Here is a 27,878-nt window from a genome sequence, read left to right as displayed (position 1 = left end):
ATGGGATGATCACTTAACAAATCTTCAAGGTAGAGCACATAAAAATACATGGAGATCAACAAGGAAATGGAAGACTTGAACAGGCTATAAACCAACCTGACCTAACAGCACATCCATACACTCCACCCAACAGCAACAGAACACACATCATTCTCAAACAGACGTGGAACATTCCCGAGGAGAGACCATATGCTATGTAATAAAACAAGCTCCAATAAACTTACAAGGATTGAATTTATGCAAAAACATGTTCCTCAAGTATAAAGGAATGAAATTAGAGATCAATAACAGGAAGAAATCTGGGAAGTCACAAATCTGTAGAAGCCGAACACGCCTGAATAACCAATGTGTCAAAGAAGAAATCACAAGGGAAACTACAAAATACGTTGAGCTGAATGAAAAACACAACCTACAAAAACTTATGGGATGTAAGGAAAGCCAAGGTTATAGGGTAATACACAGCTGTAAATGCCTGTATTAAAAACAAAGTTCTCAGAGCAGTGGCACACACCTGTAATCCCAGCAGCTTGGGAGGCTGAGGCATGAGGATTGCAAGTTCAAAGCCAGACTCAGCAAAAAGCAAGGTGCTAAGCAACTCAGTGAGACCCTGTCTGTAAATAAAATACAAAATAGGGCTGGGGATGTGGCTCAGTATTTGAGTGCCCCTGAGTTCGATTCCTGGTACCCCCTCCAAAAAAATAAAAACAAACATCATCATCAACAACAACAACAACAGAAACCCCACAAAGTTCTTAGTTCCTCTCTTCTCTGAGAGGAATCACATCTCTTCCTCCTTTCCCCTTTCCTATCTCTTCTAATAAATTCACACCTATTACTTTGAGTGACATGCCTGGAAAAAAGAAAGTTCTCAAAACAAGAATCTAATCTTATTCTTTATAATACTGGAAAAAGAAGAGCCAACAAAATCTAAAGCAAGAAGAAGGGGGAAATAATAATGTTTAAGGCAGAAAATAATGAAATGGAGAACAAAAAAACAACAGTAGAAAATCAATGAAAGCAAACACTGGTTCTTTGAAAAGATCAATGAAACTGACAAATGTTTAGCTAGAATGACTAAAGGAAAAAAAGAATCAAATCACTGAAATCACGAAGAGGACAATACCACTGACTTTCCAGAACAGAAGGATACCTGGCTGCTAGATCAGTGATTGTTTTCAATGAAATGGCCAAATTTTCTAGAAAAAAACAAATGAATCAAGGAAAAAAAGAAAAAGAAAAACTGAACAGATCTATAATAAGCAAAGAGATTATATTAAGAAAAGCCCAGGTGGCTTCACTGGTGAACTCTACCAAACATTTAAGAATTAATGCCAGCTTATCACAAACTTTTCCAAAAAACATTGGAGGAGGGAATACATCTTACTTAGCTCGATGTACGAGGCCAGTATTATCCTGGTACCAAAACCAGATAACGACAGCACAAAAGGGCTACGCTGCCATGAATACAAACACTAAATGCTAGCAAACCCAATTCATCAACACTTGAAAATTTGTACACTATGACCCTGATAGGACTTATCCTAGGAAAAATTAGTTTAACCTATAGAATAGAATAGAACAAAACAGAAAGCAAAAATGGCTGGGCACAATGATGCATTCAGTGTCTGCAAGCTCAGTGTCTCAGGAGGCTGAGGCAGGAAGATGTCAAGTTTGAGGTCAACTGAGCCACTTAGCAAGACCCTGAGCAAGTTAGTGAGACTCTGTCTCAAAACATAAAAGGGCTGGGGATGCAGCTCAGTGGTAAAACACCCTGGAGTTGGAAGGAAGGAAGGAAGGAAGGAAGGAAGGAAGGAAGGAAGGAAGGAAGGAAGGGAGGGATGAAAAGGGAAGAGGAGGGAAGAAAAGGGGAGGGAGAGGAGGGAAGGGGATGCAAAAAAAATCATTTGACAGAATCCAATACCCTTTCATCATAAATATACTTAACAACCTAGGAATAGAAAGGAACTTCCTCCAACTTTAAAGGCATTCATGAAAACCCTACAACTAACACACATTTAGTAGGAGAAGACTAAATGCTTTCTTTATCCTAAGATTAAAACTGTGATAAAACCACCCACACTCTTCACTTTACTTAACATTATACTGAAGGTCCAGTCAGGTCAAATAGGCACAAAAAAGAAATAAATATATCCAGATAGGAAAGGAAGAAGTAATTTTGCAAGTGTCATAATCTTATATATATAAAATCCTAAGTAATCCACTAAAAAACCATAAGAATGAATAAATGAGGTTAGTGAGGTTGCAGGAAACAAGGTCAATATATAAATTTGAACTGTATACCTACACACTAGCAATGAACATTTGAGAAATTAAATTAGAAAACAATTCCACTTATGATAACCCCATAAAATAAAATAGAAGTAACAAAATAAATATAAAACTCATACTCTAAAAACCAGAAGATATTATTGAAAAAAAACAAAACAGGAAGATCTAAATAAATGGAAAAACATCCCATGTAATTGTACCAAAAGACATAATATGGTTCAAAGGGCAAAGAGAATGACCCTTCAGGAATGATATTTACATGGGAAATAAAAGCAAAACACTTTGTAAAAGTTTCTTTAAAATATTCATACTTTTCTTGAAGTCATACTATACCTCACTTCTAGCTTAGACTGAGAAATCCATAGGCTTTAAATTATTATAGCATTACTCAGAAATGTAAATAATATTTATCAATTGCTTACCAAGGGCTAAGAATTATGCACTAAATTCATTATCTCCTAATCCCCATCCTAACTGTAGTAAGCAGACACTACGAAAAATCTCATTTTGGGGTGGGAGGTACTGCTCAAGGGTAGAGTTCTTGCTTAGCATTGTGTGAGGCCCTGGGTAAATGAGGAGACTGAGGTACCAAGAAATTCAGTAACTTGCACAAGGACAGAAAGTTTACAAGTGACAGTGGAGACCTGAATTCATGTATGCAATATTTAAAATCAGGAAACTTAGTGACATACAAATACATCCCCCCAAGTGTATCATCAGTGGCTTATAAAATGAGTCTAGATAGAATAAACTGGACCATTCATCTTAGTAATTATATACAATCAAATATAACTAGTGTATCAATTATATTATGGTAATGTAAGGTTTTCTTTTGAAATAAGTATATTAAAATGTAACTTTTTTTTGAAAAAGAAGGATATTGATTAGAAAGGAATATAGAAAAAAAGTTTTATTTTCTAAGAAAGTGAAATTTCTGAGTCTCCTTTCTCCCCTTTTTTAGTTTCAATGTTCCTACAATGTCTGTATAAAAATGGTAAGCCTTTAAAAATTCTTTGTCTAAATTACTCAAAACAATGCAATCACTCTAAGAAGAGTAAGCCAGTCTCCCACTGGCTGAATATTTTAATATGCCCACACCTGAATAAGCATGCTTCTCACTCAGGAAGTAATTTCCTGACATTTATCACATTTTCTTTATCTCCATTTTATCCTATCTTTCCTGAAACTCCAGGATCAGGTCACCTATTTAAATAGGGTAGGCACGTGCAAATATTTTTCAAAGGGCAGGGTTATGTGAATGTGTCTCCCTGGGGGTCCTGCTATATATATGTACACTGCCCACCTGGGGCACTGAAACAAACTCCAATTGGCAGCAGGGTGTGGTGGCACATGTCTGTAATCCCAGCTGCTTGGGAGACCAAGGCAGGAGGATTGCAAGTTTGAGGCCAGTTTGGGTAATTTAGTAAAATCCTGTCTCAAAATAAAATAAGGGTTGGGGATATAGCTTAGTAGTAGAGTGCTTGCCTAGCATGAGGTCTTGGTCAATCCCTAGTACAAGAGGAAGAGAAAAAAGAAAGGAAGAAATAAAACAAACTTCAACTGGCCCAGGGGAATGAACCTTGAATAGCTATGGTTGCGTGTTGTTTCTCATAGCCAGACATGCCTGACACCCCAAGAAGGTAAAGAAAACCATTTCTAGCTTTTCTCTTGGGCAACCTAACTTTAGAACTTTCTCAGCCCGCAGGTAAGTCCTCCATGGCTCAGAGGCAACATCTCTGAGGCAAAAGGTGTCTCACCCACCTGTGCATATTCCCGTTGGTGGTGAAAGACTGGCCACACACAGTACATTTGTAAGGCCTTTCGCCCGAGTGCACCAGCATGTGGCGATCCAGGGAGCTGGCCGAACTCAGGGACTTCCCGCAGATGCTGCATGAGTGGTCAGCTCCTCCAGTGTCTGTGTTGTGCTGCAGAAAATAATCACCACAGTAGTCACTTGACAAGATGGGCAAAACCTCAGACATCTAGAGCTTTATAAAAACCAATGAAGCTTCTTGGCCATTTCTTTTTGTTTTAACTATCTTTCTAAAGGGTCCAAATGTATCATCAGAAACATGGACAAATAATATTTTGTTGGAACTTCTTGTGTTCCTGTTTTGAAAAGCAGTTCTGCAAGGCTCAGAGAAAGATGAAGTCTTTGCAGGCTTTCTTTGAAACATATAGATTAACTGACCACATATATTAACTTTATGGGCAGAAGGACTCAGCTACACAGTAAATGAGTGAAATAGGGTTGTCTCAGAGAGTCAATATCCCCTCAAGTTTGATATTGCGATATTGCAGGCCTGCTGTCAGAGAAAGAAAAATGAGCCCTACAGAGTAGAGTTTTGGCCTCTCAAATATGGCAAAGAGGATTTCTACACAAACCCAAGTAACTCTAGTAACTTGTTATTCAGCAGCATGTTTATGACTTTAACTGATTATCATTCCCATCAATCCAATACCCATCAAGAGTCTTGTTTCTTTTATCCTTTTCCCTTATCAGCCATGGCAAATGAGGGAAAGGATAAAAGAAAAAGATCCCAAACTAAGCAAATTCACAACTGAATGAGATAAACTTAGAGCAATAAAGAAAAGGAAAGACATCTACGACCTCAATGTATCACAAGGAACTCAAATCATATTGACAAGTCACATACGATGAAAAGTCTTCTGTTAATATAAGTGGGCAGTTAGCTAAATTTTATTAAATTCTGAAGTTATTCTGTGTTGATCTGGGCTCTGCCAAAGTAACATGAACACACAAAAATTACTTCATAATTGCCCCAAAGATTGTAAAATATTAAATCAAACTTAGGCACTGTTCACATTTCACCCATTAGAATCAAATCATCTCATCACCTTGTTAATGAAGAATAATTTAGAACAAAAATACAAAAGTAGCAGCTAACCTGACGAATGTGCATAGTCAACTGGTGCTGGGTAGTGCAAATCTTTTCACACAGGGGGCAGTTGTAGGAAGACTTCTCCTCTTTCATTTCCTAAAAGAGATTAAAACAAAGTATGAATTTCAAATCATAGTAAACCAGTGCCTTCTATTTCTGTCATAAGCCCCTGTGTCTTTAGAGCTGGCTGTAAGTAGCCGAGAGCAGCGGACCAGAGCCTGTCTAGGTGTCAGCGTGAGCAGGTCACCCCCCTTGCCCTCAGTTTCCCTGTTTGTAATTGGGGAAAAATAAGAGTATCAATCACATCATGTTGTGGTGTGGATTAAATTCATAAACTTAAAATAAAATTAAAGCACTGAAATAGTGCTTGGTACAGAGTAAGTGCTTATTAAACAGCAGTGTTGGGCTGGGGATGTGGCTCAAGCGGTAGCGCGCTCGCCTGGCATGCGTGCGGCCCGGGTTCGATCCTCAGCACCACATACCAACAAAGATGTTGTGTCCGCCGAGAACTAAAAAATAAATATTAAAAAAAAATTCTCTCTCTCTCTCTCCTCTCTCTCTCTTTAAAAAAAAAAAAAAATTAAACAGCAGTGTTTTGTTACATGGATACTATTTCACTGTCAGTGATGGTGAAATAATAAAAACCCACCCTAACACAGGCAGGAGCCCTTAGTGCCTGGCTATGTACCCTACAGGCATTAACACAACTCCTCTGACCCATGCTAGCATCTGCATGACACTGTTTGTAAATAAGAAATAGGAAAAAAAATGCTGTCCATGTTAGAACTTTGATAGGAATGACAGTGTAAACTGGAGACTTCCACAGAGACGACATGGAGCAGCTTACTATTTGGTGAAGTCTTGTCTTATGTTCCTCAAAACATATATGACAAGCTTCCTTTGAGAAAATCATTTTACTTTATTAAGGAAATTTAAATTTGCTAACCCTTTTTATAGCTCCTCTTTCCAAGTAATCCAAGGAAAGCTATTAGGAGTGCCTACCTATCATGGTCTCCTTACTCACACAGTCCCTAGGCACCACGGGTCTCTGTCTCACAAGTAAGTGGATCCAGACTTGGACACCTCTCCAGGGAATCGGAAATTGGAATGCTCAGGGAAGGTCATCAGTGGGACCTGGGGAGCTTTGTAAAATAACACATTTCTAGAGCAGACTCTCAACATGCTAGATCAGAATCATTGTGAGGGAGGGAGGGAGGAAGGGAGGTGAAACCTAGGAATCTGTTGGTTTTATAAGCTTCTCTGAAGATACTGACATGTACCTGGGTGTTGCCAAGTTAGGTGATCAGGAGCACTTTGAGAATTCATGTAGAGCTGGGACCACACCTAACACTGTGGCATGTTCAAGCCACGAGAAATCAATTAAGAAGTCAGTGCTAACTGGAGAGGGAGGTCAGGCAGCCTCTGAGATAAAGGTATGGGGTGGGGAGGGGGAAGAAAGAGAGAGAACATGAACACACATGCGCAAGTGCTCTAGAGAGGCCAGACACTCTGGCCAGGCTGTGCGTCATTTCCTGTCCTTGAGCATCTTTCAATAGACCTCTTTTACTTGAAGTGAGATTCAGCTGAGTTTCTGCAAATACCAATTATTGAACACTTACTATGTGGAAACTCTGAATATACAGAAACATAAAGTTTCTTTTTTTGCCCCCTATAGCTGCTAAGAGACACTATTATGGACCCCATTTTCTAGATGAGGAAACTAGAGTACAGAGGGGCAAGTAACCTGCCCTAAACTGGAGGACAATTAAGAAGTAGACAAGGATTAAAACTCAGGTCAGCTGCTCTACAGCCCATGCCCTAAACCACAATGCTATATAAAGTTTGACCAAAAAAAAAAAGAACCCCAAGGCACAGAAAGGAAACACCCTGTGGTTGCTCATGAGAGATGGTGAAAATAAAAGTTACCCTGTGCACTATAAAAACAAATGGCACCATAAACCAGATGGGTGGAGTGAATGAATGAATGCATGATGATGTCTAGTCTGTAGTTGCCTTTTCTCTCACTTCTTTTCAGAAACTAGAAAGTCTCATTCTAAGCAAGATGACCCTTCTTCAATCTGTGGAAGTGGGTCTGAGAACTATGTAAGTCGGCCACATATTTCTCACACTCACATTTAAAAAGATTAAGGATGTGAATTCTATAAGGAAGTCGAATACCCCAGAAACCAAACAAGTCCTGGTCTCACCAAGTTACTCAGGTACTTCTAAGTCCTCTCAAAGGCATAATTGGGGATGGGGGTCATGTCTTCTCAGCCAGTTCTACAATCATTCAGACTTGAGCTGGCCAAGGACCTCCATAAAAACAAAAAACCCCAAAAGCAGCAAAAGAAGAGCACTTTCTATAATGATGAGGGATGCCTCACATCCAGGCCAAAATTAGGATCAAGTAAAACCTCTGGAGCAGTTCTGTTAAATTATTAGATAAGCCAAGCTGCAGCCAGACTCAGTGTCACATGATACAGTCCCAGCGACTGGGTAGGCTGAGGCAAGAGGAGTTTGGGACCATCTTGGATAACAGTAAGAGCCCAGCTCATCATCAACACTACCACTAACTACCACCACTACCACCACCACCACCACCAACAACAACAACAACAATTACAAAAAAAGAGCAGGAGGAAGAAAAAACAAACTAACCAGACTCATGAGGAGACAGTTTCTTTTTTTATTTTTTTTTTAATTTTTTCTTGCATCTGGCTTGAAATAGATACCAGATACACTGTGTGCAGCTTGTGCAGCTGACTGATAATGACTCTAAGGTTGATCATTAACTGCTGCCAAACCTGAGGCTGGCAATGCTGCCATGTAGACCATAATACAAGTTCATGAAATCTCAGGTGGGCTGTGGGCTCAGATTTAACCTTCAAAACTAAACTAAACAGAAAAGAGATCACTGTGATGCTGGAAACGGCCTATTGGAGGATTTTGAATCCAATTATTATGACTGTGCTGGTGGAAGAAGCACACTTCCTGAGCTGAAAGATAAAATTAGCAGCTAATGTGATAACTAACCATTCCATAATGAAACAATCTGGCACCCTTGTCAGCATCCGGCTGTGCCTAATCTGTCCTGGAACTCTGCTCACGAGGATGGGACTTTTCCTGGCTCCCTCTCTCCGGCCTCTCTATCCAGTTCACAGGTAAGGAGGCTGCTTCCTTCTTCCCTATACTCTCTTCCCATTGCATTTTGTTCCCTTAATTAGGCACTGTATTTAGCAGGCTACCTCTGGCCCGGAACTCTCTTGGAAAAATAAAGTCAGTGCACCGGATTCCTAGAGGAGAAAGGAAGCGAAGACAAGTGGCCCAGTTACACCTGCACTTTCACCTCCTCCGAACAACAAGCGCCACTCAGCATGCAGGAATGGGAGGAGTCGTGGGTATCTTCCATGGCTCTAACAGCTATTTCTGAACAACTGGGAAGAAACTGGAGCCTGGCCCTGGACCAGCTCTGCCTGGCCCTGGGGGTGGGGGTGTTGCTGTGCTACTTGAGGAAAAGCTCTGGCCTATACTTGACTCATTCCTGAGCAGAGAAGGATGAAGACAATGACCTTATCTGTCTTATTCATCCCAAAATGCCTGGTACCAGGCACAGCAGCTAGCTAGAAGTAGAAGCTGGTAAACACTGTTACATGAGTTGATGAATGGAGAGACGGACAGATAGATGAAGAGATGGACAGGCACATGAAAATGGAAGTAAACCTTTTCTTCCCAGAGCTAGCGCTCCTTCTTGACTCAGGCCACAGTCATACAGGCTGAGTATTTTCTCAGGTACCCATAGAAGAGAGGCACACGAAGGCAAGGGAGAAAAAGAGAAAGAAAGGTGTCAGTGCTCCGACCCTCAAACACCACTGAGCGATGCCGACCAGGCTTCAGCCCTGAGCCAGCTGTGAAGAAGTGCGTTCCCACACACCTGGAGGGAGCTGGGGCTGGCATCACATTTCCTGGAGGGTAAGTTGCATTAAAATCTTAATTAAGGTTCTACTACTGAGAAGTTATAGAAAACCAGATAGATGTGATCAGAGAATTCTGTGTAGGAACAGCTGTCGTAAGATTACTAATTAAAAAAGAAAATTTTTAAAAAGCCCAGTGGGCTTGCTCTCTTGTCCATCCCTGGGCTCCTAGATAAACTCAGAAGACAGCCTTCTTTCTGAAGGTTTAGTATAAACCCATAAAACCAAAAATTCACACCATATGGATCCAGAGGAGAACAGAGACTCATTCGTCCTCTGCCTCCCTCCTTTGTATATCTACACCATGTTTCTACTGTGGCAGCACAACTTTTCAAAAGTGTCCCATTTGTCCATAAATTAAAAGATTCATCTTATTTCCCAATGGAGGAGATTAGGACTTTTATAACAGCAATCATACCTCCCAATCTTTGTCTACCCATTTACTTTTTCCCACTTCTCCTGATCCTTTGTCAAGAGGACTAAACAGAATCTTAAGTGGAATTCTCTGGAGTCAAATTCTGTGCATTTTGAAAACTGGAAAGTTGAACAGCAGCCCCTATACAAACAGGACTTATTTGCCACCTAATCTGAAGATGTTTAAAAAAAAAAAAAATCAAGGAGTTGGCTTTGAAAGTTCAATTAACCAACTGTGCGAATAAGGAAAGAAACCACATCACAGCCGAGAAATCAGTCAAGTTCACTGCCTTGATCATGTGAAGAAAGACTGAGTTTAAATCAAATCATGGGGCAAAGAATAAGGGTGCTTTCACAACACTGACACCAAAGCAAAGAAAATTTCTTCTATGAAAGGAAACTGACATAAGCTATGAAAAATTTGCTCCTGAAAAATGATTAGGCCTCTGGGTGTATCTGTTGAATTCAGAACACATTCAAGGTTTTGTCTTAGGGAGCTGGGAAACTTCCTCCAACATTCTCAGACGGAACCCATCCAGATGCTACCACCCAATGTACTTGAAGCCTACCTGGTTCCTTCTGCCAATCCTATTTGGTCCTGGAGGCTTCACCGGGGACTTGATGCCCTGGGGGCTCCCTCCATTCTCTGTGACGTTCCCTACACTCATTACTGCTGACATCATGGTGTTGATGGAAGACAGGTCCGGGCCTTCCAAGCCAACAGGCGAACTTGACGTCATTGGGACAGGAGTTTATGCTTCTAAGAAGCCTCTGTCATAGAACTGAAAACCAGAAATTGCTGATATTATCAAGGGAAGTTGAGACTTTCCTCATAGCCAAGTGTAACTGGCCATGGTTACATGAACTACAAGCTGGGTCAAACACAAACACCCTCCTTCTAGTTCAAGCCCATACTCATGTGGTGCCAATGATGATTTAAGCTTTCATCTAATGACACTTTGGCTTTCTGAAGATTCACCACTGATCTTGCTTCCTTTCTGAGAGCATGTCACAGACAGGACTCCAAGTGACCTGAGGAAGGTTTCTTTGCCTTTCCTAATCTTTGTAAGCAGAGGTGGGAAAGGCTAAGCCAACAACAAGAAACCCCAGAAGCTGCCATTTGGCTGGCTGTCATCCTCCACAGAACCATATATTTGTTTTCTGTGACATAAAGGCTCTAGACCGAAATATACGGGATGAGAAACTTCAGGTTTCATTTAATTCCATTGCTGCAATAAAGTAAGTTTAATGGGCAACCCAAATTCTGTGAGAGATTAGAGAAACTAACCCTGTCAGGATTATGACCAAATTTCAAATCAACATAAAATAGCCTGTTTCTTCAAGTACTACACCTATACCCCAGATAACAGAAAGAATAAAACCCCACCCCTGTGGCTAATTACCTCCATTTTTTGCCAACTGATAAACCGTGAAATTTCCCCCTGCGAGAACTACCATCCACACGCAGGAAGAAATGGCTCCGTGTTTACTTCTTTTTTCCTCTACGGGCTATCACTGGTTGACACTGGAGGGAAACAGAGGTAGAAAGATTCAGGGAATATCTATTTGCTTTCTGAAGCTCATATTTATACACCAAATTTTCTTTCAAACTGCGCCCCAGTTCCTTACAAGGAGCTTCAGACCCCAACTTGACCCACCTTGTGTCTCAACCTGAAATTGACCAAAGACAAAACAATTAAGGAATTCACTAAAAGGTCGGAGTCAAGACGGTACTAGGCCAGACCTAAACAAAGCTTGGTAACCTGAAAAGAATGACCAAAGGGAAAGTAATGCCCCTTTTATACCAGGATTTACTTCTTCAGGATGGATGTATTCTTTGCCACTAGAAGGCCCATGGCGATAGGTGTAGTCAGTAATGAGTCCATACATAAAATGTAGTCCTCATTTTATCTGGGAAGAATATTTTATACTCTATAGCTGAATCCCTACTGGTAATATTATCTTAGTACCTTCTTATTCTATGGTTAAAATTAATACATTTCAGAGGGTCATAGCAGCAGCCTAAGATCAAGCTCATAATCTTAGCTGAAGAGGCTGCTTAAAAACAACATAAGAAAGAACATGATTTCATGTGGTTTTCTCCACCAACTTTAGGGGCTCTGACAGGTGGTCGAGTGGTCTACCCGGAGCAGCTCCAGATAAGCAGCCTTCCAGCAACAAAGCAGGAAAGGGGATAGAACTTTATTAAGTGGCTTCTATCTGCTAAATCTCTAACTGAAATCCTACCAAAAGGGCCAATGACAATCTTAGAAATTTCCTTGTCAAGAGATAAAACGTGCTTTAGTTGCTTTTGTTTTAATATGTTCTCTAAAAGATCAAGTATTGAAAATTAACCTTGAAATTCATACATTATTAATAGTATTTGCAGTGTGACCTTTGGGAGGTAATTAGCCAAGGTCATGAGGGTGGAACACCCACAATTACATTAGTGGCTTTACAAGAAGAGGAAGAGAGAACTGAGCATGCACACTTGCTCCGTCTGGCCATGTGATATTCTCTGTGGTGTTATGATGCAGCACGAAGGCCAAGAAAGTGCCACGCCCTTGGAACTTCCCAGCCTTCAGAATTCTGAGCCAAATAAACTTTTATTCTTTATAAATTACCTGGTCTCGGGGATTCTGTTATAACAACAGAAAACAACCTAAGACAACTGTTAGTAGATATTCTAAATATAACCAAATAGTAGGAAAAAGGAGTAAATGCAAAAGCATACAATTTAAGACTCCTGATCCAGTCTCACCTCCCACATCTTTTCCAAAAAAGAGAGGAAAAACCAAACTGTTTCCCCATGCCAATATCCATTTAAATCTATTAAAAATTATGCTTCTTACTTCCTGTTTTTGTCTTTAATGGGGTAATTTCTCCTTAGGGGAAAAAATATGCAAACACAGTATGTATATACAAGTGTATACACACATACCACTCTTCTTTCTTTTTTTCATACTGGGGGTTGAACTCAAGGGCAGTTTACCACTGAGTCATACCCTTAATCTTTTTTTTTTTTTAATTTTTTTTAGTTGTTGGTGGACACAATACCTTTATTTGTTAATTTTTATGTGAGGCTGAGAATCAAACCCAGTGCCTCACATATGCTAGGCAAGCACTCTACCACTGAACCACATCCCCAGTCCCATCCTTTCTTTTTTTTTATTTTGAGATAGGATCTTGTTAAATTGCTGAGGCTGGCCTTGAATTAGCAATCTTCCACCCTCAGTCTCCCAGATTGATGGGATCACAGGCGTGTGCCTCCACACCTGATACATTTTTCTTAATCGTTAACAAAAGTATCATCATTTCCCTAGAATTTTTGTAATTAATCAGTATGTAATATGTATTGGGTTCAGAAATAGATGCTTCCAGTACTGAATTCACCACATTGTGTAAAATAACTGCTAGAAATCTATCTTTATAGTAATTATGTTGTATCAATAAAAAGAATATGAACCTTCCTACCAATTTATATGAAGAGTATGGAAGATAATCTCACTTTTGTCCTATCAGTAAATTTAGAAAAGAAAACTGGTAGAGCTGACTCAAATCTGTGAAGTTCGAGTAAACATCTTTGTGACTAAATGACCAACAAGCAAAATGACAAAAATGTGTTCTCTAAACAGATCCAAACTGCTAGTGAGAATTTTTTCAGTCATTATGATATCAAAGATACATTCTTGCAAACTAGGTCTGAAATAGAAAATGCCTAGCAAGAGTCATTACAGTTAATTAGCACAAGAGCTGAACGCTGCAAGGACTTAGCCACTGGAAAAGGAGAAAAGCCATGCTTTCAGATTAACTATAAACTTGCTTCTCCTTCTTCTGGACAGGAAGACTTTGGCCAATTCCCTCCCTTCCTGAGCCACTGAGCTCCATCTCCAGCCTTTCTTATTTTTTAAAATTTTGAGACATGGCCTCACTAAGTTGCTGAGGCTGCCCTTGAACTTGCAATCCTCCTGCTTCAGCCTTCTGAGTGGCTGAGATTACAGGTGTACACCACCACTCCTGGCTTGGCCAAATTTATTTCCTTCTTGAAGATAAAATATAAGTGTTAATGCTGCATGTGAATAACACCAAGATCCCCTCCATTTACTTCTTTTTCCTAATTTTGATAATTAATTGATTTTGCTGTGCTAAGATTGAACCCAGGGCCTCAAGTATATGATAAAGCAAGCACCTGACTATTGAATTACACCCCCAGCCCCCTTTTCCTATTTTAATGTAAGTAAACAGCAATACAATTAATAGAATGGAATACTTGGCTATGCTGGTTGAAAGGAAAAAAAGGATCATTGGATCCACCCTGGGAAGATGTTTCAAAAGCAAATAACAACCTGTCCCTTGGATTTTACAAGCTAGATTTTACTCTAGTTTATTCTTGAGTCTTAGACTTGAGTTCTCCTTTGAGAGTATGGAATGAGGCACAGGAAAGATGCTGGTGCTAAACACAATGTAGTTCACTGTTCCATATTAGAAAAAAATCCCCAAGGCTGGGGTTGTGGCTTAGCTGTAGAGCCCTCACCTAGCACATCTCTGGGTTTGATCCTCAACACTACGTAAAAATAAATAAATACAATAAAGGTATTGTGTCCTAAATTTTATTTACAACTAAAAAATAAATATTAAAAAAAAAGAAAAAAATCCTCCTTAACATTAAGGCTCGTTATGATACCTTTTTTTTTTTTTCTTCAAATAAAACAGTTTATTAAAGACAATGTTCAGCTGGGTTGTAGCTCCTGCCTGCAATGCCAAGTACCTGGCCCAGGTCCAATGCAGGGAGCCACCTTCCCAAGCAGGTCTCAGCAATGGCTAAGCCTCTGGCAGCTCCCCACACTCCCAGTCTCCCTTGGGGGCCCTTTGGAAAGGGGGAATCAAGGCACAGGGAACCCAGGAAACACTGAAAAGTCTGTAAATCTCTGAATTCCCTCTGTAGCTGAGGGTTAGGATTGGACATTTCCCCAATTGGAACAGGAAACTCAAACCTACTGGCCACTAGAAATTAGGCATATTAGGGGGGAGTCTTAGTAGGGTCCATGAGACCAGGATTCTCAACCCCTGGCCTTCTCACTGAATATGCTGGTCTTCATGTGAACAATTAGCTGAGGCCAGGGTGGGCATGCTCTAGGCTGTAATCCCCAGAGGACTGCAGCAATAGTAGGCGAGCCTGGACAATTTAACCAGACTCTCTCCAAGGGCTGGGATGTGGCTACACGATTAGCACCACTGGGTTCAATTGCAGGAACCAAAGGAGGAAGAATTAGCTTACTCTGGGGGCATGAAGCCTTATTGAGGGCTGGACATTGGTGCAGAAGTCACAGGTTCCCAGAGGCCGCCTCAGACAGCATCTTTACGGTACTTTAACTAGATGCAAGGTAGCCAGTTCATTCTACCTACCCCCTACCCAATGCCCCACAGTACAATGGAATAACCCAAACTAATATACCTAAATTTGCTGATGCTTGATATCATGGAATAAAAGATATTTTAATAGTTTATGGTCTTTTGGTAAAACACTTTTCCTTTTATGGATATTTATAGCCCTAGAATTTTCATAAAAATAATCACTGGCCCCACTCTAGTGCCATCCCCTTCAACTGGAATCAGAGAGGACTAGGACCCCAGATGAAGTTCCCAAGACACATGTGTGATCTACAACACCAAGTAGACTAGCCTGGTGTGCCAGTCTTTAACCCACAGACCAAACTGCGGGGTGGGAAAAAGGAGAGAAGAGAGGAATCTGGTTTGAGCATCCTCAGCTTTCTCATCCCACATCACAGGATCAACAGATCAAGAAAAAAATAGCAAGGTGCACTCATAAGTTTAAACTGATTTTGCACTAAGTCTCAGGATGTCCTGGAAAAGAGGGAACACAACTGGGAAGGAAGCTGGAAGAAGGGAGAGCATGGGAAGACTCAACACTGACCGTTACTGTAAATAAAGGAAAATCTGTGCTGTTTAACTGACCTGTTTTTCTCGTCTTATCAAGTCAAGACCTCCTTATTGAGAAGCTGGCACCGGTTGGGCCCAAATGTGGGCAGGGTCACACCTCAAAGTCACCACTTCTGGAGCACAGAGTTGGAGCAACCTGCAAAAACAAGAGAAGTTGATGTGAAAGGGAGCTAAGACAAGAAGCAATCCATTTTCTGTATAATCTCCTCTATTCAACAACGCCAGAAATCACAAACTGGGACAAGAGCACATTTCCCATGCCCTGCCTACAGTTACAAGTAATCTGTACAGCGATTCCACCCAGAGTTGACCTGGTAGCATCTAAACAAGTGTGGCTACAGCCGAGTCCACTTCCACAGGTCCCCCACCCACCACCACCACACCAAGCATGTTCCAGCAATGGCGAGGGCAACACCACAAGAGAGGGGCTCAGACGGCTGGCTGTGACTGTTGGAGGAGCTTTGGCAATCCTAATGCATGTTAATAGTAGAAGCTGATGGTGCTTTGACTTGAAGGAAATAGAAAAACAGGATAGCAGTCAATGCTATAGAAACAGGAAAAAAGAAGCAATAAAATAAGAAATAGGTAATGAACAGAGCCTTCAAGTTGAGACTATCTCATATTTTCCCAAACAAGAAGTGCTGTAACTCACGTCAAACAGGACCAAATGCGCACCTTTTCTTTTCTGGAGTAAGATGTGGAAAATGTCTCTAATTACACACACCCTTCACGAACTTGAGAAAGTCTTCTCCAGGGTGCTAAGGCCTTGAAAAGTCCCAAGCTGGGACAATGTTGTGTTTGGACCTCAACAGTCAGAGAAAGCTGGAATATGGCATTTCCCAGAACGACAGCATCTGGTATGTTTGTCTCTGGCTCTTAACAGCATCTCTCAGCTAAGCTAAAGAGTGCAAAACTGGGAGAAGATTCAAAAAGTTAATAAGGCTGGGGATATAGCATATAGAGCACCTGCCCAGCATGCAAAAGGCTCTGGGTTCAATCCCCAGCACCACATTAAAAAGAAAGAAATCTCTGTGCACATGAATCCCAGCATAGCAGAAAAGGGGGCAGGGGGCGCAGCAGCAAAATAAACCCCATGCGGATAGCACTTGTCTAAAAGCAATTGCGGGGCACATTTTTTCACTTTCATCCCTTTTTTGAAGAGTCTAGAGAAAAGCTGTCCAAGTGTGCCACACAGCTATCGTCTTCAGTCTTCCTCAAGCTGTCCACAGATAGCTCCTTAACCACCCTCGGCAGGCAAAAGCCTGGGCTAGGCTGCTCTGCTGCGGTGGGTAAGAAAGCTCACCAGCTTTTTTTTTTTTTTTAATCAGAAACAACTCCTGAGTGATTTCTGATACCATGATGCTCCCCCAAATTTTTAAAACCTCTCTGCTTCAATTCTCCATCTTCTTTGTGTTATTCTCTTTTGAAAAGTTACTTGGATTCTAAAGTATCAAGAAACAAGGAAGGTGGTGCATGCCTGTAATCCCAGCAGCTCTGGAGGCTGAGGCAGGTTAAACTCAGCCTCATCAACTTAGCAAGCCCTAAGCAACGTAACAAGACCCTGCCTCAAAATAAAAAATAAAAAGGGGGCTGGGGCTCAGCCGTAGCGCACTTGCCTGGCATGTGTGAGGCACCACATATAGATAAATAAAATAAAGGTCTATCAACGACAAAAAAACCACACACACTCTACACTCAACATTTTCATTCAGATTCAGGAGGATCAGGGACTCCAGAAATATCCTGGAAAAGCAAGGGAAGAATTCTTGTTTTACTTGATATATGAGCCCCACTTCCTCTAAACCATGGATCGGCTAATTTTGTTAAAAGTTATACAGATTTCGGAAATACACAAACCATTCTTTCAGATGATCTCTACCTATATAAACTTATGGATATCCAAGGAGAAATTAAGCATGATTTTTTAATAAGTATTTTAAAAAGCAAGCAAACTTTCCCTATTTTTAATTCATTTTTACATTAACTGGGGCTTGGGAGTATAGATCAATGATACAGCACTTGCCCAGCATGGTGAGGTCCTAGGTTCCATTTCCAGAGCCCCCCAAAATAAAAGAGAAATAGAAGGAAAAAGTACACGTAGTTGGGGGAGGGGAAGGCACATTTTATTAGTAAGGAAGTCTGGGAAGGAGTAAGTAGCCCACAGGTTTTTTTTCTCCCAGAAACTGTCAAGATATCCACATAAATTCTTCATATAATTAAAAGACACACACATATATATTCACACAATATGTTTCAGAGTCAGAGAAACATTTATGGAATGAACATTCTCCAGAATATAATTAAGACTGCCATTAAAATTTAGTCCTGCTTCCTCTTCTCATTTAAGTACTTACCAAAAAAAAAAAAAATCACCAGTTTCCCCTCAAACACAGAGAGAGAACCAAAGGATCCTTTTGGAGCAAAAAGGCCAAGCTTAGACTTGACCTTGAAACTCCATCCTCTGACCTTGGGTGTAAATGATTTGAATATCAAGAATGTCTTCAATTAAGTTGAATAACAGAGTCAATACCTTGTTTGTTTTGGGTTCCCTTAGGCCTAAGGGACTCACAGAACTTGTAGAATGGAAAAGTACAAAACAGTTTTTGGAAGAAATTTCAAGACACCTCTTACCTCCATCACAACTGCCTCAGGAGAAAAAATGAAAACAAAACAAAACAAACAAACAAGACCAGTTATGGTCTAAATGATGACTCTGGTTGGTGAGAGGCGGCTAAGAAGGCTGGGATGTTTGGGGGATGGTCCGGGATGCTGAATTTCTGGATTTTCATTCCCACCAGCTTTTTGCAAAGCCAAGGAGGCAGGATGTCTGGGAGAGGGCAGAGGTCCCTCTGGGAGGAGGAGGGGCAAGGGAAGGCCAGCCCCCAGCCCCTGAGGAGATAAGGGACAATGCTATGTAAAACCAGAAGAGAAGATTAAGGAGCCTGTCTCCAGGTCCAGTGAGATAGCAATGAAGAGATGAGAGATAAAAGGGAAGATGGTTTAGAAGCAAAGAGCGGCATCCCAGCTTCTGAAAACTCCAGGGTTTTTGAAGTGAAATCTAAAATCTGTCCTCAGACCCCCAGGAAATACGGAATACGCTGAGATGCCCACAATGTTGGCAGAGATCCTGGGCTTTACAACACTTGACCTGCACGGCTGCAGCGCTGAGCCTCCTCCATGTTCATAAATACTTGGGGTGGGATGGCTGATGCATGGTTGTGTTCCAGCACAGCTGATGAGTTCAGGCCAGCCAGGACAGGCTCAAAGAGTTTGAATTAAGAGGAGTACAGACATCAGAATGGTCTGAGCTACTAGGGCACTTGACCAACAGCAAAGACATCTCCTGAAGGGTGGACTTGGCTGGGGACAGAATCAAACCAGACTAGCTGTGCCACCACAGCCTAGCCTGCTCTCCCTCTGCCTGCAAAGCCTGAGGCCAAACTGTCTTTTTCTAACCAGGATGGACTTGCATGTGCTCTGAAGGCTGAGACAGCTGGGATGACGGCTCCAGGAAGTTGATGTGTTTCTTGGCTTAGGGTGCATGCTATGCCTTGGATAGGGCGGTAACCCATGAAAGTCACCCTCCCCTCCCTGCCCACAGCTGGCACCGGCTTTGGTAAAAGGGAGCCTTACTGTGTCATATAATGCCTTTCAGAATTTGAGCAGACCCTGCACAACTGGGCACTGTGAATGCTCCAGCCAGCTCTGCATCTTCTCCCCTTGGCTAAGTATGGACTGCTGCGAAGAGGTGGGGAAGGTACCCGACGGCAGAGGCCATGTTCAAGAGTGAAGTGTGGAGGTAAAAGGGTGGGGGTGGAGTGTCAATCCCAGGATTTAAGGTGTGAATGTGGACCTACTTTTGGGTTGTCTCCTGAGCTTCAAAACACTTCCCCATTCCCATCCCTCAAGACTATAAGGAGTAGTCAGACTTTAAACTGGTACTCAAGGCTCTTCATGCTCTGGCAACAGCCGGCCTTTCGCCCTGTGGTCCACCAGTCCCCGTGATTATCTCTTTGCTCAGTTCTTTCCCCTTGAACTTCCCCATCTTCTTGGCTACTATGCACCTGGCACTTCCCCGACCCCTAATAACCCAGGGCTCTTGGTTCCAAACCCCAAGACACAAGGACCTTTAATTCCACCATCACACTAAATATTCAGAGCTAACAAATTCTGAGCAGTCTGTACCACACACCAAGTCTACTGCCTTGTTTATTCCGATAGCAACAATGCTGTGAAGATAATCTCATTGTATAGATGAGAAAACTAAAGTTACTTGTCTCCAAAATTGTAGGGCTGTTAAGTAGGAGAACCAAGTGAATCCTCTTTCTGAACTCCATTAAGTTTCTTTTGAACAAAATGTGTGGCCCTTGGCATGGGGCTCGACAGCACAGATGTGCTCCCTTAATCATGTCTCTGGCTTCTCTAAATCTTGGTCTGAATCATTTTTGTTCCTTTAAATGCTCAGCACCTGGCCTTCCATTCATGCCTGCTGTCCCCTACTCTATGGCAAGAGGCAGGTCGGGATTTCACCTCTATGAAAAAGAAACGTTCCCTCCGCCGTGCAAAGGGACAGGGAGAGGTTTTCACATTCTATACCCTGTGGTTCTAAAGTAGCCAAGCCAAGGAGGCGGGAAGAAGCCCTGAGGCTCAGCCTAGGATACCAAACAGCCCAGTCTTGTCCAGTGGCTGATGACACAAGCCCACCAGGTCACTTCTGCTTCCATGAAAATCATGTACAGACTTGGAGCAAGAGGAGCCGTGCTCAGGTCCAGGGGTGTGGGGGAGGAGGTTTGAGACCATAAGCCACAAGCCAACAAATGGCATATGTCAGAAGAAGTGGGGGACAGGAGTTGGGGGGCAAGTGCCTAGACTGCACAGATGAAAACTAGGCAAACACATGCATAGGACACCTTACCACCAGCCTTATCTTGTCAGCAAGAAGTTAACTGCAGCTGACCTGTCAACACAGCCACCCTAAAGAACACCCATGCCACTTGATCCACAATGTGGTCCATCCCAATAAACCCACCCTAAGGTGGAAATGCACTGAATGCACCCCATGTGCTAAACATCAAAATTTAAAAGCACAGCATACAGTTCAGTGCCTGTGCTCTCTCCTTATGATGGCATGGCTGATTGGGAGCCAGGCAAGAGAGACATCCCGAGAGAGGACTGAACCCCATACGGCTATCCTGGGAGAAGAGACAAATTCAAAATTCCAAATGTGGTTTCTAATGAATGTGTACCATTTTCATGCCATTAAGAAATAAAAAAAAAATTGTACAAGTAAAAAAAAAAATTAGGTTGGGGACCATCTGTAGTAACTTCATAGCCCTTCATGGGAAATGGAGATTCTCCAGCTCCATCCCAAATCCATATAATCAGAAACCCTTAGGGTGGCAGGCCCAACAATCTGTGTGTTCCCAGCTCTGCACTGAGAACCACCTCAGGAAGGGTAACAGCAAATCTCCCTTCCAAGAGCTGTTGATCCACCATGTCCCGGGCAAAAACTGAGGCAGTGCAGCAGAGACTCAGATTCCAATTCCAGTTTTGGCTCTACTTACCATAACAAAAACAAATTAATAAATAAGAGAGGGGAAAGGGATTCATCTCTGCAAGACCTATTTCTACCTTCCTCAGGAACAAGGACATGTTGGATATGAGCTTCAGACAGAGCAGAACCAGTCTGCACTTAGCCTGGGCCTTCACAAGATCCTGAAACCCATCTCTCCAGCAAATGGCACTCTTTGAGCCTGAGCTACTCCCTGAAAAGTTCCTTTGAGGGTTCTGTGGATTGGCCTCCACACTTGAGCCCTTTGGTCAGGATTTCTAGTGGCCCTGGGCACCCTCCCTCTCTCTCTCCAGTGAGGCTCCTGGGCAGTAAGGAATGTGCAAAACAAAGGGCACAGGGAAAGGGAGCAGTTAGGGAGGATGAAGGCAACCCTAAGCCTCCCTCCTCCAGCCTTAAAAACAGCTTAAGATCTAGTGCAACGTGCTTCTTCATGGAACCCAGGAAAAGGAGGAGGAAAGAGATCATTTCTACCCTCTGTGGCTGCTGCTCCATACTATGATTAGATTTCCGGTGCCCGAGTGGTCTTGATGGGGAACATTTCACCAGGAATAACACAAGGAGTGTCCATGGTCCTTAGGTAAAGGAACACTTGTTCCCCTTAAAAAATAAAAATCACATGGACATTTTCACTGCTGCATTAAATTTGACTTGAGAGAGAAGCACGGTGTTGACTGGGAAGACAAGACCTGTGTCTAGCAGCTTCATCTGTCAAATGAAACTGAGCATTTAAAGCGTGAACTGCTGGGGCTGGGCACTGAGCTCAGTGGCAGAGTGCCTGCGTTTAGCATAGGCGAGGCCCAAGGTTCCATAAAAGAAAATAGAGCAAAAATGCGAACTCCTGGAAAGGTGGATTATCTGGTAGGTGCTGAACCACGGTGTCCCCCACAGCCGTCCTCCTGGCACCCCCTGCAGGGATCTTGGCGTCTTCGGAGGAAGGAAACAGGGCCGAGACCCCACCACGGCCTCTGTGTTGGTCCATGATGGCTGGGAAGAAGCTGACGCCACTTCTTGCAGCTCTTCTCCTGGGAGTGTGCCTTACTGACAGAGTCTAACTACTGCCAGATTTGAGAGGCCAAGCTGCAGCTGCCACCTGGCAGTCATTTGTCACAATGTGCCCTGCTCCCCTGGGAAGGGTACGCGGGCGGCTCTTGGCACCCAGCTGTGGGAAGAGCAAGTCCCTGGCCCTTTCCACAAGCAGGCCAGACTTCTTCTAAACACTGTTTTTCTGTTTGGCCACCAGGACCTGGTGTTTCATCACTTTCTTGCCTAACTTATCAGAAACCTTTATCATTCTCTACTCTGCTTAAGGCAGCTGGGGGTGTGGGGAGTGAGTGACCAAGGTGACCTGAGTCTAAACACGGCAGTGCCCATACTGGGCAGAAGAGGCAGAGGGAGACAAGGTCCCCTCACCTATCCCCAGGACAGGGGGTTAAATTTAGTGGTTTTACCCATCCCACCTTAAGATCTAATCTGGGGTTGGGGCTGGGGCTCAGCGGAGGAGTGCTCGCCTAGCACGCGTAAGGCGCTGGGTTTGATCCTCGGCTCCATATAAAAATAAACAAATAAAGGTGTTGTGTCCAACTAAAATATTAAAAAAAAGAGATCTAATCTGTTGACTTGTCAGGTAGATACAGATCTAGGAAAGGATGGGAAGGAGCCTCCACAACCAACTTGGGTTGAGGAATTTTAAAGGTGAAAAAGAGTTTTTTGCTATAAGTAACAGATAACAGGATTAAAGTGAGAATGTATCAGATGTCTGATGTATCCAGTTATTTTTCTTCCAGAGAATAACTAGAGGGCATTAACTATGGGACACAAACTCTTGTGTCAGAAATGTGTCAAGGACATTACATATATCTAATCCTTTCCCAAATCCTGCAGGTAATGATCAGTTTATCTGCTGGATTCTACACTGCCCTTACAGGGTAGGGTCAGACTCTAGCTTGGGGTTGTCTGACTCCAAAATTCTCATATACCACAAAGATCATTGAAAACCTTTTAGAGAAAGGCAATGGACAAAATACAGGTTTGGAACACCAAGTCAGGGGGAGAATAAGAAATGGCTGAAGTAAATGGAGACGCTCCATTCATTAAGAGAAAGAACCAGAGACACACAAGAGCCAAGTTGCAGCCCGAGAAGAGGGCCACACATCCATCCCGTGAGGCCTCTGGGGCAGGAATGAGGTCTGGGTGGGAGAAACAGAGAAACCAAGCTGGGACTCTGTAACTCATTAAACCAGGACTTTAAACATGCAGAATAGCCTTCAGACAGAATGTGGCCCACTAAGGTGATGAGCTTGCTGCCCTAGAGGTATTCAAGGAGGGGAGTAACCATTAGTCACAAATGTTATACTACAACAACAACAACAAATTTTCTGTAGTAGGTGAGAGACCAGGTTAGATGACTCTTCTGACTGCTAGATTCTGTACTTCTGAGAGGATGAATCTTCTATCAGAATTTTGTCAAATTCTTCTGAATGTACAGAGAGAATAAACCATAATCACTGAAAGAACAGACGATGTGGAGTCTTAAATCTTGGCCCGGAAGCTCAGGTGGCAGGTCCTTAACTTTTTGAACCTCAGTTCTCCCATCTGAGAAGTGAAGCTGATTTATTAAAACACTTGGCAAACAGTATAGCACCATCGAGTCTGGGATACTGATGCTATGCTATTTCCTTCCCAACATTCCAGGTTATGCCCTAGGCTGTCCCCCCCACCCCCCTACTTTCCTCAATTTGCCTACCTAGCTTCCCCTATCGGACTGCCAAATCTTTAAGGGCAGGAACCTAAAAATTTTGACAATTTTTGTAAAAAAAAAAAAAAAAAAAAAAAAAGATTCCTGTCCTAGCCCACAAGTCAGAAAATTAAAAATAAATATAAGCTGGCTTATCACAAATGCAATCCTACTGACAGTAACAAGCAGAACAGCTGTTGACACTCTCCATGCTGCATGGTGAGCAGGAAATAAAACCCAAGTGTGCTGCTGAAACAAATCCTGGTCGGTTCCACATTACATTTGCTTAATAGAGGAAGTACACACTACTGACTCCTCCAAAGATGGGGTTCTTTCTTCCTGGTATTCCCCAACACACTTCTGCTGTCCCAGCTGTAGCACCTGAATCTGATGCTGCTGATACCCAGTCTCTCAGGCAACTGGACTGTAGTCATTGCATTGTTCTCAACACTTCTCTGAAGTGGAGCTAAATATCTTTAGTCACATTTATAGCTTTTGGAAAGAAGCTGGGGTAAAGTTCAGTAGCAGTTTGCATAGAGTTTTAGGCAATATCCTGCAACTCTTTCACAGGCCCTGAGGTTGAGGCTGGCCTCTCTGACACGCTGGAGAAAGGGTACAGCAGAAACAGGAATCTCTCTTCTTCCCAAGGAGGAGTTGTGTGCAAGCTAAAAACCTCAGAGCAGGTGGTTAACCTCTGACTGGGCTGCACATTCCCAGAATTGAGGGCAGTTGCAGGATGACACTCCTTGGAAAACCAAAATGACTTTGTGGAAGACAAAAGTGTTTGAATTGCTCCTCTCCTGACAGCTTTGAGAAGACAGTGAAAGGGGGAGGTCGCATCTTTCCTCGCCCATTGGAAAAGTGGTCAGCTGTGGTCAAAATTTCACAGTGGGTAATCAGACATTACCAACTGTCAGCTGAGAATGACTATGCCTGGGGAACTGACATACCCCAGCTCCCAGAAACCTGATGGGTGGCCCTCTGAGCATGGAATGGATGACCTTTCTTTCCCCCAACTCCCCTCTTGCCTCCAACAAAAGTATTTACCACTGCATCTGTGAAGGCAAACGAATACTCTGAGATATAAGTGGCTGAAAAGTGTTTATCGCAAGTCAACCAACCAAAAACAACTGGCAAGCAAATGGTTTTACTTAAACTGAATAAACCAAGAATGACTACAGGGCAGGATAGACCACTCCTGAGGTCCATGTCCAGTTGGCAAGAGAAGGTGGCATGTTCTGTGCACAAACAGGCTGGACCAGCAGAGGCAGGGGCTTGGGGGCAATTAGCTTGCTCTGGCCCTGACATGCTGGGAGGGTGATTAGTTCATGGCAATTGTACTCCCTGGGGGTCTAATTGCACTGATGCTTCACTAACATAAATGCCTGACACCCCCGTCCCCATGTCCCTCCCCAGAGGCTGAAACAAGCCTCAAGTTCCCAAAGCACATTGGTTCATTTGCCTTGGATTGAGCTCCTATCAGGCACTGGAAGCATCCAGGTTCTTAAATGTGGGCTCTTGATTTACAAGACTCACCCTAAACAGACAACCCCTTCGCAAGCCCCAAAACTTACCCCAAGTATTACAGAGAATAGGAAGAAAAACGCCAAATGGAAGATAACCCTTGAAGGACAGGTCCCTTCCCTTAAACCTCTCATACCTGAGTAATAACTTGGCCAGTACCAGAAGCACACTTAAGAGGAGACAGGTGCCCCGACACCACTTACAGAACTGTGAGATTTCCAGCCAACTGGGACATGGCTGCTTGCTTGCCTGCCTACCTCCCTGCCCAGTCTGAGGATGGATGAATACTTCAATACAGCTCCCATGGCCCAGACACACTGACAAAGACCACCTTTGTGACACGCAGATTTGGATGCCCAAGCTGATCCCCATTTACTGTATGCAGTACGTAATGTGAGCATTCCCAGTCAGAAGGACTGGCCTCTGCCAATACTTCCATGACATGAAATTGTTTTAGCTTGTGTGTCACTCAGTTCTGCTTCTCAAATAAGAGTTCTTCAACACACTCAGTCCTAAAGCTGAGGCACCTCTTGCTCACCCTCTTTCATTTGCTTGAATGCATGTGATGAAGTCAGCCTTCTGTTGTTCAAAAAGAACATCCCTACTCTTTTATCTTCCCTTAACAGTTTGCCATCCAGCCATAGGAGGGGCTTAGCCTCCAACAGTCCACACTTTTATCTCCTGCTGACCATTTGGAGCCAAGGGCCACACTTCCTGCAGCTCTCCTGGAGGGGCCGTGTGAATTTTTTCAAATACTTGCCTCCGTGGCTGTGGCACAGTGGCCTGAGCAACAGCTGCATCCATTTCAGCTCCAACTTTTAACAGCCACCCAGTCCAATGGACCAGCACTCCCCGAGCCTCAGTGTGGGAGGGGTGCGGTGCTTCCCAGAAAAGAACTTACCGTGCAGGTTCACTTACGCATTTACCTTCTGTCTGCAACAAACACAAGCACCTTCTTCATCAAAGTCCAGAAAACCCAGTAAGTTAGTAGCAGTAGCTCAAGTGTAGTTTACACTAATGTACTTGCCATAATGTCCTTTAACACTAGGAAGCAGAGCAGTATAGCACAGGATTGCTTCCACGTGCGTGACCCATAATGCCCTGGACCCTTCACCTGTGGGGGGGAGCCAGATTTCAATCTTTGACATCTCTCTTGGTCCTAACTCTGCACCTGAGACTTAACTATTGGGTCTCAAAACTGGGTGTTTTGAGTTCTGGGCTCAAAAGAACTTCTACCTGCTAGCTGCTAGAACCTTCTTATGAATACACAGGACTGAGGATGGCAGCAAACCCCACTTATTTATGCGCAAAATCATGGTGATTATAAGGCTGTTTGAGTCATTTACAGGATGGGATGAACAGCAGGAACTCACCCATCAGGCCCCTGACTCCCTGCCATATGAGGTAGGAGTTCATTTTCTGGGCATCAGCACACATGAAGATAATGGGTTCAGAAGATGATAAAATTAGATGTTTACAAAAATACTGTCAGAGAGAATTCTTACTTTGGGGTATAAGAATTTGCTTCAAAATCAATTAAAGAAAAACTGCCTTGCCCAAATACCCCTTAACAACTCTCACAATCTCAGTTAAGAGGGCTGGGTGAGGGAAAAGAGATGGGGACAATAAGGGAGGCCAGGCCAAAGAGAAAGGGGTGGGGAATGAGTGACAGAGCAAGTTATTTACAAGCTGAGTACATAATACCAATTTCTATGCTAATATTCCAGAATGCAGCCAGTATTCTTTTAGGTGTTTTTTTTTTTTTTTTTTTTAATGAGGCTAGATAACAGACTAAGACAGAATGTGAGGCCAGAGGAGCCATGCTGCTCTGAGTACAACCTAGGACATAGCCTTTGAGACGGCCCCTCTCCTATGGCCACAGGACCCAGCCTGTCAGAGACCATGGGAGAACAGGCGCCAGCTAACTGGCTGTCTCACCAGCCAAACAGCAGACACTTCAGCATCCTCAATTTCCTCCCAGCCATGAAGTCAGGAACAACCTGTACAGACAAAGAAAACAGAAAACTTGCGAAACAATGGCATCTACCGGCTCACTGAACATGCCTGAGGAAACTTTATCAAAGCCTTGAAGATGCTTCATTACAATTCTGGAAAGAAAATGAAGTCCACTACACCCAGGCACACGCATGCTCATACAAACTCAATTTCATGCTCTGCCGGCACCACAACTAAAACGCAGAAGTCAAAGTGTAATGCAAGAGAATGGCATCAGTTACTTAACCAGTTTAGAATTGTAACTAACAGTTCCATAAAGTACAATAGAAGTCTCAGAAATCCTGGTGCATTCCCAATCTGAACAAAGAATTTTCCCAAGGAAAACAAAGCAAAACAACAAAGTAAAGGTCTAAAAGATTATATAATTGGCTACCTGCAAGAAAGTCAGGGATTTAAGAAAAAAACTTACCATCTCTTTAATCTTTAGAGTGATCCCTTAATTCTGTGCTTTGGCTAAGGTAAGAATAATCCTTTTAAGGATCCCTCCATGAAAA

General features: G+C 42.8%; 1 protein-coding gene across 1 annotated transcript in view; it reads right to left on the bottom strand.

Annotated features, from left to right (window-relative positions):
- Rreb1 (ras responsive element binding protein 1) overlaps positions 1-27,878 on the bottom strand; it is a 127,283-nt gene that overhangs the window by 52,485 nt on the left and 46,920 nt on the right. The window contains exons 2-6 of the mRNA XM_077801772.1: positions 15,554-15,674; positions 10,981-11,102; positions 10,147-10,359; positions 5,199-5,288; positions 4,051-4,214 (exon numbers count right to left, since the gene is read on the bottom strand). Of these exons, the coding sequence (XP_077657898.1) occupies positions 4,051-4,214; positions 5,199-5,288; positions 10,147-10,317 (425 nt within the window). The 5' untranslated portion in view covers positions 10,318-10,359; positions 10,981-11,102; positions 15,554-15,674. The remainder of the gene's footprint in view (positions 1-4,050; positions 4,215-5,198; positions 5,289-10,146; positions 10,360-10,980; positions 11,103-15,553; positions 15,675-27,878) is intronic.

This window comes from Urocitellus parryii, chromosome 8 (assembly GCF_045843805.1).
Source record: "Urocitellus parryii isolate mUroPar1 chromosome 8, mUroPar1.hap1, whole genome shotgun sequence".
Taxonomy (NCBI): Eukaryota; Metazoa; Chordata; class Mammalia; order Rodentia; family Sciuridae; genus Urocitellus; species Urocitellus parryii.
Note: the sequence above shows the minus strand (reverse complement) of the source record. Positions and strands in the feature narration are given on the sequence as shown.